The 19,011-nt window shown below is 39.6% G+C and overlaps 1 protein-coding gene across 1 annotated transcript in view; it reads right to left on the bottom strand.

The window, feature by feature from the left end:
* Nucleotides 1-19,011, bottom strand: part of ripor3 (RIPOR family member 3) — a 34,517-nt gene that overhangs the window by 12,190 nt on the left and 3,316 nt on the right. The window contains exons 2-15 of the mRNA XM_027005017.2: nucleotides 9,253-9,369; nucleotides 7,673-7,822; nucleotides 7,278-7,356; nucleotides 6,975-6,998; nucleotides 6,809-6,862; nucleotides 6,347-6,496; nucleotides 5,206-5,269; nucleotides 5,078-5,121; nucleotides 4,601-4,726; nucleotides 3,432-3,577; nucleotides 1,349-1,478; nucleotides 1,034-1,246; nucleotides 347-736; nucleotides 105-250 (exon numbers count right to left, since the gene is read on the bottom strand). Of these exons, the coding sequence (XP_026860818.2) occupies nucleotides 105-250; nucleotides 347-736; nucleotides 1,034-1,246; nucleotides 1,349-1,478; nucleotides 3,432-3,577; nucleotides 4,601-4,726; nucleotides 5,078-5,121; nucleotides 5,206-5,269; nucleotides 6,347-6,496; nucleotides 6,809-6,862; nucleotides 6,975-6,998; nucleotides 7,278-7,356; nucleotides 7,673-7,822; nucleotides 9,253-9,350 (1,814 nt within the window). The 5' untranslated portion in view covers nucleotides 9,351-9,369. The remainder of the gene's footprint in view (nucleotides 1-104; nucleotides 251-346; nucleotides 737-1,033; nucleotides 1,247-1,348; nucleotides 1,479-3,431; nucleotides 3,578-4,600; nucleotides 4,727-5,077; nucleotides 5,122-5,205; nucleotides 5,270-6,346; nucleotides 6,497-6,808; nucleotides 6,863-6,974; nucleotides 6,999-7,277; nucleotides 7,357-7,672; nucleotides 7,823-9,252; nucleotides 9,370-19,011) is intronic.

The raw sequence follows: 19,011 nt of genomic DNA on the forward strand, positions 1-19,011 counted from the left end.
CCTGATAGAGTGGCCTTCCTGGGGGTGGAGCCAATGTCAGGGATTGAGCAGATTAGCTGTACCATGACAAAACCGTGTGATGTAATAAACAATGTATGCCCCACCTAGTGTCCCTAAGTCTGACGCTACCCATGCAGGAGATGTCATCTGCGTTGAAGGCAGTGGACAGGAAGTCAAAACTGCCCAGCACCTCTTCTTCCTCTACAGCTAGAGTCTCACTAGAGGAGCTCTGAAGAGGGTAGACATCACTCTAAGCCCATTGAAGTGAAAATGAGAAACAAACGTAAGATCAATTGTCTAACCGTTATTCAGCCACATTACAGTGAGGAGTCACTGATTACTTTACCTTCAAAACCTGACTGAGTTGCCAGGTTTGGTGATCCAGACGCTTCAGCTCTTCTTCAGCGCAGCTCATCTCTAACAAGGTAGTGTCCAGCTCTGCCAGTGCTAAGCTGACCTTTACAGCTGCCTCTCTCCTTTGAAAAACTCTTACAACCCCAGTGGGAGCCTGTGGCTTCTCCTTGGCCACCTGCTCTGCCAAGGCCTTGTCCCTGCCATCATGTGTGGCAGTCATTCCCTTGGTTTCCACCTCTAGGTTTGCTGCCACCTCGCAGTTTTGTCGAAGGATGTCAGGGGTGCTGTAGCACTGGAAAAGGAGTATGGAGTCTTGTTTGCTGCTCCCTGGGCTGAAAGAGCCTGTCTCAGGCTCAGATGGCCACTCGCTGCTCCCATCCCCCTGAGGTTTGTGGTGAGGGGGAAAATTTGTCTTCAAAGATTTCAAGTTTTGTGACTGTCATGAACTCTATGTTTCAGTCAAGTGATTAAAGCTCAACAGTTCATTGGAACATTATTATTTCACCATTATTGTCCTAGTAAATATCACATGTAATTTGAGATTATCTGAAGAGTTTTAATTAAACCTTTGTTTACAATGAGAAGGAATAGTGGCTTTATGATATCCTCTATATTTCTATGAAAAGCTTTTAAAGGATTATGCAAAGTTTTCCAAACAGTTGGTTTGTACTAATCTTACCTCTCCCAGGGGTGTCTTTAGAAGGTCATCATCCACAGACTGAGTGTCGGTGGAAGGGTCTAGGATGACTGGTGGGTGGCTGGCTCTATCATACACCAGTGGAGTGAGTGCCTGAGCGGAGTCAGATAGGTAGCTGAGTAAAGACACACCCCTCGATTCACGTGAGCCAATGGAGAAGGAGCCATCTGCATCTTGTAGCTGATGCATCATAGACTGTACCAAAGAGAAAATAGATCTTACTTTTGTATAATTGGCTTGATGAGTTACTATATGCGATGCAAGCGGCGGGGGTGGGGGTGGGTGAGAGCATCTCACTAAAAAGTATTTCTCTGTGAAGCTGGGAGTATTTGGAGGTGTCCAGTTGTACATCAGTCCCTTCCTGCTTTGGATAGACTGTCGACTGGCAGATGACATGACAGGCTTCACCTCACCACTGTCAAAGGGACTGCATAAAAAAAGATAGGAAGGTTGATAGAAGGTAGCTGAGTGGTGAACACAGCAAATGTCACCGAAAGAAGGTCCTTAAATTCCACAGACTCTTATCTGGACCTGAGAAATCTGGATCAAAACCAGACTTTGGGCTAATACAAATAGCTTCAGGCTACAGTCTTAGGCAAACGACTCAGCAGAATTGAAACAGAACATCACATATCTTATTGCAGTGTTGTAATGACCGTTTTGTGTGTGCGTGCTTGGTGCTTAAGTTTGGGGGCTGATTTTAAATGTCACTCTAACTGCACAGTGGTCTAGCATAAACTAACCCTGTTTTTCCTCTGCAGTTACCTGACAGTTGAAAACAGATCCAGATCTGTTCCTAAGCTCCCATGTAATATACAAAAAGTCAGTCAGAAGTCAGAAGGCTGCATGAGCAGAGAAAGTTCCAAGAGGCATAATCAAAATAGGCAGGATGGTCAAGGCAAACAATATAATTAGAGGCAATTTTAGAATCAATAAACCAAAACAGTAGGCTCACAAATCTGAATCCCAAGGACCACAGCTGAGGAATGGAAGATCACAACTCTTTGCGACTATCCCAAAGCTTCGGCTACTAGCAAACACAGAGCTATATTTGTAGGATCCTAATGAGACCATAATCAGGCAGAGTAGCAGATGAGTATTGAGGTGCTGTAGTGGGAATGTAACCTGGAGTAGGGCTCCTGGAGAAGAACCTCCCATGCTGAAGCTCTTTTCACACCCCTAGCACAGTGATGTGAGTGAATACTGGTGAATACAAATCCTTACCAAAGACTATCTGGGCTTTAAAGACTTCTGACTGATTCTGTATGAAATAATCTTGTGTGCCCATGTTGACAAAGATTAAACAGGCCGAAGATTAAACAATGTGTTAGCAGTAAAATAGCGAAAACACACACTCAAACTAGACAGATTGAAAGGCACAGACTCTCTACAGGCTTCTAAGATGTTTTTAATTTAGTGAAGCTGTAAAGAGAGGCCATGAAAATCCCCTCCACCTGGCCTGCGAAAAACCAATGAAATTTGATCTGTGTGTGTGAGAGAGAGAGAGAGTGAGAGTGAGAGTGAGAGTGAGAGTGAGAGTGAGAGTGAGAGTGAGTGAGTGTGTGAGTGTCTGTCGTTCCTCCTTTTCTTTGTGATTAGCTGTTCTTTCACAGCTGGCCTGTGTTAGTTCTGAAGGACTGCACTCCGGGGTGTGTATGAGTGTGTGTGGTGCTAGGAATTTTTCTGTGCATGTTTCTGTTCAATTACAGTATAACAGCTCTCAAATATGCCTGAGACAGCGTTCTCCAAGAAAGAGATGGTCCTGTCCATCTGCATGGTGTGACTGTATATTCTAAACTTTAATATAGCATGAACATCATCAAATATGCTCTCAGTGCACAAAAGCAAAAATGCAAAAATTCTACAATGTGCAAATCACACTTGCTGAATCCCTGGTGCATTTGGTGCAACTCAAAACATCCCTATTATAGATCAGTATAATAAGCTGATGACTATCACATTCTTTAAAACAGTTTTTTAAGATAGAGTCCACTAGGATGTCCTATTTAAACCCTCAAGTCCCCAAAACTTTGCTAATGGTTCCAGATTCTCATTCCTCAACTTTTCGTTTTAGTTTTAGTATTTACTTTTCATTTTAGTTTAAATTAGGTTACCAACTAATTATGAGCTGCTCATAATTGGCACTAAATCTTTGCCTCAGATGTTACTGATTAATTGTCAAGTAATAATTTTATAAAGGTTGGAGTTGAAGGTCATCTCATCTAAAGCCATGTGTGCAATTTTGATAAATAACAGTATTTAAGAGCACTGCTCTGTATGCATGGGTGCACCACACTGCAGAGACATCTCTTCCCATTGTTATGAATACTTTATAAATGCGTCATGGATATGTTATGATCGGCATGAAGGCCTCACTCACTTCCAGACCACCTCCAGCTGGAGTTTGATGGTTCCCAGTTCCGTAATGTCAACAACCATCAGCTGTGGATGCACCATGAAGAAGTCTGCACTCTTACATGTTACCATACCCACCAGGATGGAGCTCAGCCCCTTCACCTCAGTTACCTAGGGGTCAAGAGGTCATGGGTGAGATGTTTTTGCATCTACAACGGCATGACAGCATTCTGCATGAACACTGTGTGGCCTGATTAGGATCTCTGGTCACTGGTGATGAATACCATATCAAATGAGGGGAAGATGATTAATTAGATGATTAATCTTTAAAGGGTGCTTTGGACAGAAATGTTACTCTTGGAAGTAGTGAACGCAAATTATCGACAACAGATGCCATTATAGATCAGAGACTGCAATAATTGCTGACTTGCATTCAATTTATATATAAATTACTCCTCTAAACTCTCAAACAAATTTCTGTATTTGGCTAGATTTTGTGCACAAACCGCTGCTGTCATTTAGCTGTGGTTTTGGGATATTCTAGACGCTGATTTCCCAAAAGCAATACATTGTCAACAATAGTTTGACTTTTCAGGCTGGTCCTCATCTATCATTTGTGGCTCATTGCTTTTAGGTTAGTGGACCCCCAACTGGCCACCTGAAATAGGAACTCAGTTTCATGTGTCTCACAAAGCATATCCTGACTGAATATGTCTATTGCCAAGCACCATAAAAGCACAGAGACTATAACTAATCTCGATAGTCCCTAGGCTGTATGATAGCAGACCATCATATAGAATAACGATTGTATGGTTGCACAAACTCAGGTCCAAGTCCTATTTCATGACAGTGACACTTTCTTAAAGGAAGTAAAACGACAAATGTATAGTCTTCATTTGAACTGCTTTCTGTCTCTCTTGGGCTGTACTCCCAGGAATGGAATCTGTGTTAAATAGTAAATCCTTTTATAATGCATTTTTTAATCATTTGCCAGAAAGAGTTGCAAGTCCATGCCAGAATTCTCACTGCTGCTCCCTGGAGTTTGCACACGACCTCTCCTGTCATATGATACCTGATGCAGTTTCAATGTTCTAGCAAGCGGGAACAAAAGGGACCTTTCTGTCATCGAGGGGCCCCCGTGGGTGCCCTTCAGAGGATATGTTGTTTAAACAGGTGTGGGCTAGTGTATGTCACCTTAATTTCAAAGTTTTCATGGATGTGAGGGAGGAAGACCATTTCCTCTTCATCCCACAGCTGTCTGTCATCAGTCTGGATCCGCCCTCTGATTCTCCATCGCTGCCGGCCCAACCGGATTAACACCTACGTAGAGACAGTGGCTTAGTTTGTGTGTGTGTATGTGTGTGCATGCATGCGTGCGTGTGTGTGTGTGCGCACGCATCTCATTCCACAGGGGGTTAAGTCATTGGAAAGTCAGTCTTAAATGTATAAGAGATAATTAAAGAAATGTGTAATTTCTGTGATACATTTTGGCATAAAGGAGCCCCAACTGCATTTATTTTTCCTAATATATCTTAAGAATAGTCAAGTTGCAGTGCTAATATAAAGCAAGATTTTCATTTGCTTGGCTGTAGAGTTTCAACTGGGGGATAAGGAATAAGTCTGACCCAGAAATGAGGCTCCAACACAGAGCTTGTGAGTATATTTGCTTACCTCATACTGGTCCCCTGGGCAGAGGCGAGCAAATCCAATCAGCCCTGTGAGTGGGACAGGAAGAGGGTGTGGGGAACTTTAATGTTTGCATTGAGATGCTGAGTGTAATTGAGAATGGTGATTTGTACCTTTCATTTTGATTTGTAGTTCTCCTAGCAGAATCTCCAGTTCCCCCTCCATTGCACACATATCCTATAAGTACAAACTGAGGTTGCTAAATACGGCACACTTCAGATCTTTTCCGTATTCTTCCTCATTCTGGTTTATCTTAAATAGTCTAACAAGTGAAACTAGTCATAGATCAGAAATAACAACCTCTTGCTACATTTTAAAAGAGCAATAATCTTTTTTTTTCCACCAAGCAACAGACAATATTTATTAAAGTGATTCTTAATTATTTTTTACTTTTTTTTTTTCTAAAAAGTGCAGTTCACTTGAAGAATTAAATTGCTTTGTAGTTCTCAAAGGAACCAATTTATTCTCCATACAGTGGGTCCCCCACATGCAGGCAGCCCTGTCGATAATCGATTTAGTACATAATCTCTGAAACATCCAGTTCACCTGGTGTCAGTATAATGGCTGTTTCATAATGTTAAAAAGAATCTTTGTAAAAAATGATGTATTGCCCCTTTAAAGTTATTACATTTTAATGACTAGTTTTAAACACACAAATGTCTTAACCCATTTAGATCAGTGTTTCCTGCTGCTGAATCTTGAGGAACTGCTATGCTTCACAAGTTAGTGCTTGCTCTGTTCTCCCATACATGACTCACAGAAGCCATGGTTATTTTAACTGACCACTGAGCATAGGAGAGCAGGCAACCTGGCTAAGACCTGCCTGATTATATATAGAATGTAGGATATAGGATGTTAGCAGTTCCACCTCTACCTCCACAGTGACCATGTTATCCTCTGTGATGATGTTATCTTTAAATAAGATAAGCATAGTATAAACAAACAGTTTACCTTCTTCATGTTCTTTAATTAAAATGAACTACCTTTGATGATTAGTCTAGTCTGCAACTGTACAGTCACTTGAAGTCAAGCAGTGATTCAACAATATATATCCCTGCAATACACAGTATGAAGTAAGAGAAAAGATTGAAGAACCAAAGAATCCTAAGCACCACATATAAGACACTCCTTCCTGAGCAAACAGACAGGGTTTGCTCTCCGTAGTGTAGACAGCATGGAAGTTTCTATTTCAAAATGGTAACAAATTTATTGTTTGATTATGGGTGCACAGTGTTTGCGTGCATGCACATGTACCTCCAGGCTGTGTCTGTGGTTGCGGTTAAGCTCCAGCAGACTCTCTCGAGATGCTCGTGAGGATGGCGAGAGGGAGAATGCTTGCTTCATGTTCACTGCGCCCTGACATAGCCGCCACTGGATGCAATATGTCTCATACAGCTCTTCCACCTGCCGCCCCCGACACAAATATAAATAAAATGATTGCCTCAGATGCTCTTTTGCCTGGTCTACATTACGATCTTCTCCTTAGACCAGGATCCTCTCACATCTACATATTTCTGGACACATCAAGATTTATAAACTATGAAATCTTATAAAATAGTGCTTTACTTCCCCCATCAGTCCTGGCTGCTCTCGTGTAAGTAGAGTTTTATCATGAATGCCATTAAATATTTCAGGACTACTTGGCAACTAGCTGAGAAGCACAAAGAGAGCTAAAGCCTAAAACGCTGAGAATGAGTCAGAATTAGATGCTATTACCTTGCTAATTTGGAACTCCAGTCGTCGCATGTATCTTTCCAAGGCTCGTATCTCCTGTGGTTGTAAATGCGAAATGATTGGACAACCAGCTTTTCTGAATTGGGAGACAACAAATATAAAGGCTCTACTTCATGTATGCATTTCACCAAGCCAAGGAAAAACTCACCTTCTCCAAGTCATAGAAAAAAGCCTAGAAGAGAAAGTGGGGGAAAATTGTTTGAAATATTTTACTTATATATGACTTATCTAATGCTGACCTACAGCTAAATTTGTCTGCACTGTGTTAAAAGACCATTAAAGCCCTATGCTATACTGCCAAAATTAAATTCCAAAACTATCCTACTACAGAGAGATGACATTTTAATTGCAAGAACTGCATTTCCCAGTGTTGCTGACACACTAGCTACTAGAATAAAAGGTCATGAAAGAACATGGGTGGTGAGGAACGTGGGTGGTGAAGCTGCCTCACCAGTCTTGAGTTTCTTTTTGTGTTTCTTTGCTGTGATGAGAGGAAGTCCAGCTCTGTCTGATGACCTTCCAGGTACTCCCTACGAGTAAGTGCTGTTAGTACCATTTATTTCATTTGTTAATGGCATCTATAGTGTCTGTGAACATAATAGTAACACATGCATGTTCTCTGGAGAGAGACCCCTAATACTGAATTACACCCAAGTGTGTAATTCAGTATATACATTTTGCTAACCAGCCTTATGTATATTCTTTTTTATTGACACAATACTCATTTTCAATAAACAGTTAACTATTAACAATTAACTATTCATACTTTGATTTGTCTTATCAGATCATTGAAATGGCATTGCATCAGAGAAGCAGCTTATGTTGAACTTGGTGTTTAAAACCTACTTAAGCCCCTTCCTTAAGGCCTGGAAGATTCTGTCCACCTGCTCAGGCTGCTGTCCCCAAATGCTCCCGGCCATCCGAGCAGAAGGTGGGATTCTTGGCGATTTTCCTACCAGAACTTTGGTGCGTAGAGAATTGCGAGCTGAAGACAGCCTTTAAGGAAAAGGAAAGAAAAAAACTTGAGTTATAACAACCTACTGCATGTGCTTCTGTGTGGCAGAAAAAAAAGCTATTACATAAAAAAAACAAAACAATACATACTCTTCAGTATCCATTGGGACTAACATGCACTATGAACAGCCCTGCAGTAAGTGAAGAACTCAACAACATAGAAACATAAACAAACTTTTCTTCCCAGGAAATGCATTCCTGAGTGTGGCTCTTGGGTTTAGTAGATGACACCAGCCCTGACTGTCAGAGCAGAATGTACTGTCATTGATGTTTTATAACACATTCCCCCTCAGTGGAACATGAATAACATGCAAATTCTCTGGTAGCACTAAGGGGGCTCCACTCTATACCTTCGGATTTACACATATATACTCTGGAAACCTACAGTGAAAGCGCTTGCCCTCAGGCGATGACTGCAATAACAGATATCAATTATTTGACTGGGCACAGATGTTAAAGTACAGTAAGATACAGTGACATATCTATGGCAAATCATCACACACACACACCCCTGCATACTATTGCTCTCCCCCACATGTGCAGCTGCAAGTTATGTAAGTTATTAGTGGTCAGGGTGGACTGGGGCCTAAGGAGATTACCCATCATCTCAAGATCTTCTCTTCTAGAAATAATTACCACCATTGATAATAATTATTTCTTCTAGAAATAATCCTCCTCTGGCTGATATTAATAAGAATTTATAATAATAATTATTATTACCATTGGTAAAAATACTTATTATTATTATAAATTAATATTATTATCATCGGCCTGAGGAGGATGGGACCCCCCTGTGAGTCTTGGTTCCTCTCAAGGTTTCTTCCTCATGCTCTAGGGAGTTGTTCCTTGCCACTCTCACCCCTGGCTTGCTAACTGGGGGCTTGGACTTGGATATTTGTAAAGCTGCTTTGTGACAACATCTGTTGTAAAAAGCACTGTATAAATAAATTTCGAATTTTTAGAATTTTGAATTACCATTACATAACAATGCTAATTCACAGCAACTTGCATATAGTTACTAGTGTGACAGTATGTGTGGTCACTAGAAATTGAACCCATGACCTCGTTACTAGCACTGTGCTCTACCTGCTCTACAAAAGCTCACAACCAGGTTAAGTTCACCACCACAAACTATAGCACATCATTTAGTGTGAGAGATTTTATGTTCTGGTCTATTTTGTTTACTTTTGTTTACTTTGTTTTCCAATTTTATTACCCTCCACACACACACACACATTATTTTTCAGTGTTAATTTGATCAGAAGTATTGGTGAGCAAACACTGATAACATGACTAAACATGAATAAACACCAGACAATGCAGAGGAAAATGGGTCCACAGAATTGATGTGAAAACCATCAAAGGTCCCTAAGTGCATCTTCATTTCCAAAGACACACACACAAGCACTTGCCTGCGTCGGCTACTGAGTGTGTTGACTCCAGTGAAAGAGCGACTCCTCTGCACCACCCCACCTTCACCTGGACAATCGAATTGCAACTTCACCGACATCCCGACATCCCCTCTCAACCTGCAAAACATACACACAGGGCAAGGGGTCACAAACCTGACCTCATGTGATCATATTTGTCTTGATACAACTCATTCCTTTTATCCCTGTAGAAAGCAATTCTCTAAAGTAGAATTAGATATATTTTCTGCTGCAGTTACTTCTGGAAATGCTAACATAACGTGATGTGATATATGGGTGCATATGTTGAAACATGTAATGGGTATAATAGAAAATATGTAAGTTATAACATGCAATAAGCAAGTTATAAATATAATATAAGCAAATAATAAATATCACAACAGTGGTTATTTGGAATTGTCTCTCATTCTCTTTTCCTCTTTTGTTCACTGTTCAACATGACATGTCTGGATTCAATCTTCAGCCTCCTACACAGGCCCATAATTTCTTTGTCATGTGTGCATGCATCTCACACATGCACACACTCAAACCCACATGCACATGCTTGTGAGAGTCATCATTTCATCCACTAATCAGACTATTCCTTAATGGTGGTCACACGATGACCTCAGCCATATTTACCCCCATTACTTCGCTCTAATACATCTCTCAGACCTGGATCAACAATCACCGGAGTATCTAATTTTTGTCTAGATTTTGTGCATCATACTGTTGTTACTGCTGGCATTTCCAGGCTGTGAATATAGCTTTTACACCTGGCTGACCTAAAGAACTGCTGTATCATGCTGTGGCACACATGAGAGAGTGGGAGAAGGATAAGAGAAGAAAACAGGAAGAGAGGGAAAGAGCAAGAGATGGAGAGGGCCAATAGAAATGGACAGGCATACAGGACATAATGGAGAAAGCAGAAGCAATTGTCTCCAAAGCTGTAACTCACATTCTGTTTTCTGCAACAGGACATTTGTGGGACACTATGTCAGACTGTACAGAAGACCAGGGGGTGGGGTGTGGAGGGGGTCATGTGACAACAGGTAACTAGCATCACAGTAAATAGCATCCAACTGGGCCATGTGGGCAGAGTTCATGTGATTTTATAGGTAACATTTAGAGTTACATTTAGAATTTGGAAACCTACAAATATGGTTTTGTTCCTGGAATATGTTGGTTTGTATTAAAGAAAGCTGTTCCACATAAAATTGAAAATGCACTGATATAAACTGATATGTAGATATGTTTATGAAGAGAACACATCATACCCAAAGGTAAACCCCTGATAAACCCTTGAACTGCCCAGATAATATCATTAGTGTCAAAGCTTTCAAGAGGTACCACACACAGAAAAAGACACTGGACAAGAACTGATTCTTACTTATTTGAAATATAAGTCACTCAGAAGATTTGAAAGAATGAAGCCTCAAATTCACAACATGCAAAGCAAGCACTCACATAAAAAATACCAGGTGGCTTTCAGAAAAGGCATTATGATGAACTGTGGCATGACATATAGCTGTGTAGGTCCAACCATGTGTTCAAGTTTTGAACCTCCCCTAACCTCACTAAAGCAAAAGTATCGAGACCAAAGCTAATGGCAGTAAAACATTACATGCCTGAAGGTGTAACCACTGAGAACAGGGCATGTTTCTGTCCAGGCAAAAAAAATAGCCTTGTAAATGTAAATTTACTTGCAGACTAATTTGTACTTTAGAGACAACAATGACAGCTTTACACTTCTGATATGAGTTAAATAAAACATCAAAAGCACACCTACCCTATCTGACATATGTATACAATGTAGAAACAATAATATATGCTATTATAATATATGTATATAAAACTTTGTGCACACATTGGCATAAGTATTGAATATTTACAGACAGCAAAATGAAAAATCTCAACTCCAATTCTCAGTCAAAACCATGTGTCATGGCATGGCCCCCTGCTCCTAGACTCCTCCCCATGTCAGTGAGATGTCCTGTTGATGTTTGTCATTGTGTGTGTATGTGTGTCTACCTGGCCACGCCCTTCCTTGTTATTCAATTATGTGTTAACCCTGTCCCTTATCATTAGCGTGTATATTTAAGTGCTTCCGTGTTAGTCAGTCTTTGTCTGTGTTTGATCCCATGTGTTCCACACATTACTTATATTGCATATATCACAAGTGTTTCCAGTGTTGTACTGTTTGTTTTAGTGTGTTTTATTTTGGCTCTTCATGGTTGTTTTGTTCTTGTTTTGTAGTTAATGAAATGTTCTTTGTTATGGAGAATTTCCTCAGCATCTCATCACACCATGTAACTCTGCTAACTATGAGTGACTATACAGAACACAAGCAAACAGACTTACATCTTTCCTCTGTAACTGTTGATATTAAAAATGATACCTTGTACATGGTGTTCATTGCTAGCAGATTACTATTGCACACATTGTCTTAATAAACATATCACCATTTTTCTTTGCTTACATCATCTCAAGGCCCTTGAGACAAGTCTTTATTCTTGCGTGTTCTGACTTAGCTGATGTCCTTGTGTATGGAGTGTGTCAAAGAGGCTGCATAAACAATGTCTGATGGACTTAGTGAGATAAGTTAAGTTTGGATGTAGTGATAGCATCCGCCGCAGGAGCCTAACCCTCACGATGGGATGTGCAGAAAGGCTTAAGCAGGGCAGCCAACCGTAATATTAGCACAGGGATCATGTCCAGCAAGTGAGATGGTTGTGAAAAAAAAAAAGTTTTTTCCTTTGTTTTTTGGCAGGATGTAGAAAAATAGAAGTGGGGGATCACTGTTTGTTAGATGTGATTTAGATCGATGTGTTTGCTATGAAATCCAACAAAGTTGGGGGAAACTGGCACATTCCTTGCATTGTAGCTTCATGGCATAATCTGTCATGGTGTGAGTGTTGACAGTTACTGATAAATTAATAATTAAAAAGGGCAAATATTCCCAGAAAGAACAAGATTACCATTGATCATTTCCATGGGGGACTAATGGGCTAGAACCCATGGTGACTAGACCATTGGTCCACAAGAGACAATTCTCAGAAAAATTGCTCTATGATATTAACATTACACTAAGAGTTAGTTCACACTGTTTGTCAGTCTTTTTTGAACTAAATGGATTGTCTGTAATAATAAATCACCACTTATAAACTGGTATAAAAGATCTTTTCATGAGTCTTTACAGCACTGCATTGAAATGTCTTATTGAACCTCCCATCCACTACAGAAGTGGTGTCCAAATCCAGTTCTAAAGTGCCAGAAAGCAGCATGGTTAAGTGTATCCAGTCATCTGGCCCTTTGTAAAGTTGGACTGAATGTACTGGAGCAGGGAAACCAATAAAGCCTCAGAGGCCATAGACCTCCAGGACTTGATGTGGACAACTCTGCCCTGCAGGGCCAAATGAAGAAACTATATCCAAAGATTTTTATTATAAGAGCATTACTTAGATTGCACTGTTTACTTCTGCTATTTGAGGGTATGTTTTCAGCCTCCAGTGTTTCTAAACCTTAAACAATTATTTAAAGCAAGATGTATTAAGTACTCCATAACAGATTTTTCCTTTCTCTCTTCCACATGATTGATAATGTTCTCCTGCATGTATTAGACACAAGAGGACTGAGATTTCCATAAGGTTGCCGAAAAAGGATTTGAGGCATAGTTTTAATCTGAGGGAAGTGTGCACAGGGGAGAGTTAGTCATGAATGAACTCTGCCTCCCTCAGAGAAAGTCGCTGAGTGCAGCTCTTCCTCTTTCTTGCTCTCTTTCTCTCTCTCTCTCTCTCTCACACACACGCACGCAAACACCAGTGGAGGATGCACAATAAATGTTAATAAGATAAATGAAATATTACCAAGTGCAAATTACTGGCACTCTAGAATCAATCTGATCAAATCTGCCATGTTAAAGAATGGCATTAGTACATGAGGGAGTAAATAAAATGGGAACTGTCATTTGTCTTTGGCTACATTTATTTGCCTGTGCATTTGTAAAGTAATGGAACCAGTAGCTGATGCAGAAGAAATCTATGGTCTCAATGTGTTTAAAGGATTTTAAAAAGAGATTAAGAGAGGAGTCTGGAGTGTGGAGAACAAACATTAATCTTGCAGTGTGTGTGAGCATACACACACATAAACTACACTTGGCTGGACCATGTTTGGCCATGATAGATGACAGAAACATGTTTTAAAGCAAAGCACTGAAGGGTCCTGTAGTGTTTGGGAAAGTAGGGAAAGAGAAAGAGAGAGAGAGAGAGAGAGAGAGAGAGAGAGAGAGAGAGAGAGAGAGAGAGAGAGAGAGAGAGAGAGAGAGAGAGGACCATGAGACAAAATGTTGCCTTGGGAGAAATGGAATTTGACAAGGTAGGAAAGAAACTTTAATGAGCTTAAAGCAGATGTGCTTAAGACAAACAACCTGGAAACAAGGATGAGAGTATGTCTATATCGTTGCCATCTGTGTACAATTAAAATCACTTTAATTTGCTATGATAGTTATTCTTTTTTATCATGTAAAATTAAGGTTAATATAGTACAGTTAGCTTTGACAAACATTGACAAAGGACTGTAGAAGAAGAATGTACTCTTTGTATCCACAGGCAATTTTTGTATCCAAACTTCAGAAACTTCAAAACTGACACTAATATTAACAGAACAAAAGTGCTGATATACTTCATAATACTGAGTACCAGTAGCTTTTCTCTTTTAAGAACTTTGTAAATGGATAAAATCATATTTTCTATTTCAGGAAATAATATCAAAACACTATTTACCAATCATTTCTACCTGCAGAAAACTTATTTAGAATTATTTAGAGGCGGTCATTCAGAAAGAGCAGAAAAATAATGAAAATATATATATATATATTAAAAAAAAAAAGAACTGTAAAGTAACTAAAGCACAATTACAAAGGCAGCAGTCATATTAGCCATACAGAGCAAGCAGTCTGTGTTATCTATTACATAGGTGTGGAATCAGGAAAACAAAACTTGGAACTTTGAGCAATCGAGAAATAGTCTGATGAGTATCCTTCTACTGTTTATACTTTATCTGTGTGTGTTTATAACTGGAGAAAGCCAAAGTAAGTTGTTAATTATGATGGCAGATTCATAACAATATGGATAGCCAGCTGATGGGAGCCATAATGTCTGTTAACTGCTCTGCATGGTGGCATAATACCCAATCAACGTGAGGCCATTTTACAAGACCAGCAGCAGCATATAGCACAGTGTTCCCTTCAAGATGTTCCCATATTTCAACATGACAATGTTGCATACACGTTGTCAATCAAATTCAAGCGTTATTTTCATGGACCCAAGATGAAGATAAACACCATCCCCTGTCATCATCATATCTTAACATCATTACACCTTTATGGGACTTTCTAGTTCACGGACTGCAGTGAAGCAGACTCCCATCTCCCCTATCCTTCAATGAACATGGTATTATTCTTCACACAGAATTCACGGCTTGTATGACAGCATTCCAAGAAAGTGGCAGTGGCAGCATTCTAAGAACGGGCACTGGTAGCTTAGTGTTTAAGATTCTTGACTTTTAATTGGAAGGTTGCTGGTTCAAGCAGCACCACTGCCAAGTTGCCACTGTTGGGCCCTAGAGCAAGGCCCTTAACCCTCAATTGCTCAAGTTGTACTTAATCACAATTGCAAGTTGCTTTTGATAAAAGTGTGAGCTAAATGCCATAAATGTAAATACTAAAGCTTGTCTAGATGGAAATGGGGATCTTATTCCTTCTGAGGCAGCCTTTCTCATTATTATATAGGTATTTCTGATATTATGACTGCCTCTGAAGCATGTTACTATATATATAAGGGAGACCGGTGTAAGATGAGCCAATGGGTAAGCTGATCCACTGCCTGTATCTGGGCAATGATACACAATTTTTGACAAATAACCTTAAATTTAGTTTGCACTCTCCATTTCCAATTTTGTGTGGACAGAAGAACCATGTGAATGAAATGGTAGGCATATTTTTCATGAATATATTTTTAGCATATCAGGTATAATCACTTTCACATAAGGTAATTTCTCTCAGTTTAAAAAGTTATCAGATATGTTGATGAACTGCCAATGTATAAAAACGTGATTGAATTGAAGTGTAGCTGTGGTTTGCTAGACTAAGAATTTTTCCCAAAATGGTGGCTGTGGAGTAAACTGAGCCAGAGCCTTGGGGGTACATTGAACCGATGCTCCATCTGACCCCTTCAGGTTTACATGAAGTTAAGCTTTCAAAACTGTAGACAAATTAGTCATCTATATTTATTTCATGGACTGCAGTACAATTGGTATGATGGGGGATTTAATTATTAATACAATATTTGGAATTATACTTTAAAATCTGGTTAATATAATAGCTAGTAACTGTTTTCTCTTATGGATCGACTGACCCTTAACATGGGGCAGGTTGAGGGGACAAGATTTAAGTTAGGTACACTACTAAGGCTTCATTCAATGGCACACATCCTGTACTTGTGTTATATGCAGTAGTTTTATTCCTTTGTCATATTACCTTGGCTATAGGTCAGCTTAAATAAAAAATGGCCCACCTTCCCCTACTTAAAATTTCCATCTCAGTGGAGGCCTGGGAGTTTGAGGGTGCAGCACAGTAATTTTGCTGCTCCTAGGGGACACACTCCTTCCAGACCAGAACCGTACCACTTGCTTTCCCTGCTCGCAATCACCTGCCTTCTGACAGGAGACACCTGCTGCTCATTAACATTAACAGGTTTGGAGGGACAGCGCTGCACATTAGTGGACAGAACCACGATCGTCTGTTGGTGTAATGCTGCTCCGATCTTGGAGACTACCTAGACTTGTCATCACTACTTCAAGGATTATGGATAATAAAGAACATGTTAGTTCAACCTCACCTCTCGCTTCCTCAGTGCTGCCCTCGTCACATAAACATCTTGACCTTTTTATGTCTAAAGCTTGTATTCATATTGTCTGAAGTTCTATTAACTCAAAAATATAGTATGGATATTTAAATTTGTTATGTTACAACAACAAATTAGTTTTTATACTGAATCATTCTTGTACCTGGCACCTACTTAAATGTTCATGGCCTGTTAACTTCACCACATTAGAGAGGACCCATGATAAGTATCTATTGTGCTGTATTTGTATTTTGTAAATTTTGCCTCTGGTTGTCCACAGGTGTCTCCTGATCAGGTCCTTGAAAATGTGCATTTACAGCTACACATATGATCTGGCCCAGCTACACAATAATGATGAAGGCTCTGATCACTCAACCTGTGGAAGGGAAAATGGCTGAGAATGATTTCCTTGTGTTTAGCACACATGGCTTTGTATATATTTGCCAAGGGACATTTGGCTTTACTGCTCTCTCATAATGTATACAGTCTTTGGTATGATGCATATCTCTTTGTGTGTGTGTGGGTGGTGGTTGTAGAATCCACATAAATCTCTTAGAGATCGGGAGTAATTCTTAAAATCAGCTTTCCGCCATTACAATGGTCCACCAAAGGCTCATGCCCTGGTACACAGTCCAGTCACACACTCATTTCCATTCTCTTTTTCTCTCTGTCTTACACATGAACACAAAGGGGAGGCACTCTCATAACATAAAACATTAACATAACATAAAAAACATACATAGTCCTTCATTTACACTTCCAGAGGTTGGTATGTTTACATTTTAAGTTTGGGAAAAATAAGAGGCTTGGTATGTTCTATCCAATGGGCATTCTGAACAAATGAAGCTGGCTCAATATCTTATACACTTAATGACTACAGCAGCTTACTCTCCATAGTTAAACTGCCTTTTTTCAATAGTGTGTTTATCCGAACCTTATTGTTGTGTCTTGTTTGCAGTTCCCTTGTTTGTGTGCCTGTGTTTTGTTTTTGACTACATTTCAGAAAAAGGTATGTTAGCCTTCACACTATTAGGATTGGGACAGTTCTTAATCATGGGATATTAACTTCCTTTCAAAGTAATGGGGAAAAGGAATCCATTATTAATGCTGTCCAATCTTCCTGTGTGTGCTCTCATTAACTCAGCGTTTCAAGGTCTAAATGACAATGCAGTCTTTGACCAATCTTTGATTATTGTTCAGAGTGTTCACATAAATGTTCAGTTTTAATGAAAGTACACTCTAAACGAAAAACTAAACAAAACAAAATAAAATAAAGGGCTTGTGGCTGGATAACTGAAATATTCCTTGAAAAGACCTGGCTTGATGCCCCCTGGTGGACCCAAAGTGTATATAATTTGTGTCATATATAAAACAATCCTTGTTTGCTACAGCATTTTATTTATAATTATATTTATAATGTTCTTGTCAAATCAACAGCTGAGATATATTTGATAGAATATTTGCTGCTGCACAAGGCAACATTTTGTCTCATGGTCTTCTATCTGTCTCTCTCTCTCTCTCTCTCTCTCTCTCTCTCTCTCTCTCTCTCTCTCTCTCTCTCTTTCTCTTTCTCTTTCTCTACTTTCCCAAACACTACAGGACCCTTCAGTGCTTTGCTTTAAAACATGTTTCTGTCATCTATCATGGCCAAACATGGTCCAGCCAAGTGTAGTTTATGTGTGTGTATGCTCACACACACTGCAACCAGAGAAAGGTCAGGTACTTGAAGCTGCACTTGAAGCATGTACTTTTTTAGACCAGCTTTTTTGGTTATTCTCAAAAAGCTACCAGTGTAATTTTTCATGCCCCAGAATCTGAATTGTATTGGGGTAATTCTGTACTGATACCTTCAAGTTGAACTGAAACTCAAACTGGAAACTCACATTAGAAAGAATGTGACAGCCCTTATAGATGTTTTTTTTTTCCATATGATTTGGATGTTTGTTTTTGAGTAAGGAGTAAATCCCTCACTTTTATCTTCTGGTCTGTGTCCACCTTCCTTTAAGCACCTAGAATTGAGAGATTTTTACTTTGGGTTCATGTCTGACGTGCAAACCGTTACTTTCTTTCATACTTCCTGCACTTCTTTCCTTTGTTTTGCTTGTGTAAACGAATAAAGCACAGTAGAAATGCAAGGGGGGGGGGGGTGCATTGGATACGTGGGTATTTCAGCAGGGTGTACCACCACTGAAGTCACCGGGTAGATGTTACACAAACATGCCCTTGTCTTGCGTTCTCCTTCTCTCTTTCTTCATTTTTGTTCCTTCCAAAATCCATGTCATACCCTCAAAAATACAATCTTTGACCCACTCCAATTTTGTCTGTCCATAAAAAATGTAAATATTTAACATGTCAGATGTGTAATCTCATATCTGATTGAAATACAAGAAACAAAAGCACATTTCACCTCTAACATTTAGCTTTCACATTTGGTACTCATCCTGTTTACAAAGACGTGACCTACTAATGACCCCATGGTGGATCTTACTGTTGGAATGACAACTTATGTACATGCATGGACCAGGACACACACACACACACACACACACTCCGCACGCACGCACGCAAGCCCTTCGTAACCTCTGAATCCCGTAAATTAACCAGTGCTCTACTTCTTTCCTAACATGACTATAGAGGGCCATATGTTGCTGGAACTCACAAAACCATGACGATATCGTAGAGTTCCAGGATTGTGACTGTTTCTATGTAATGAATTTTGTGTCTAACATCTAACTGTATATGTCTGACCCTCTGCTCTACAGAGTGAATGTTCTTGCTGGCTCAGTTTCAACCTTTGGCTGTATTTTTTAATTTTTTTTAAATTATCTTGAGATTATTGAAAAGATTAGACTTAGAATTA

The sequence above is a fragment of the Electrophorus electricus genome, chromosome 3 (genome assembly GCF_013358815.1).
Source record: "Electrophorus electricus isolate fEleEle1 chromosome 3, fEleEle1.pri, whole genome shotgun sequence".
Taxonomy (NCBI): Eukaryota; Metazoa; Chordata; class Actinopteri; order Gymnotiformes; family Gymnotidae; genus Electrophorus; species Electrophorus electricus.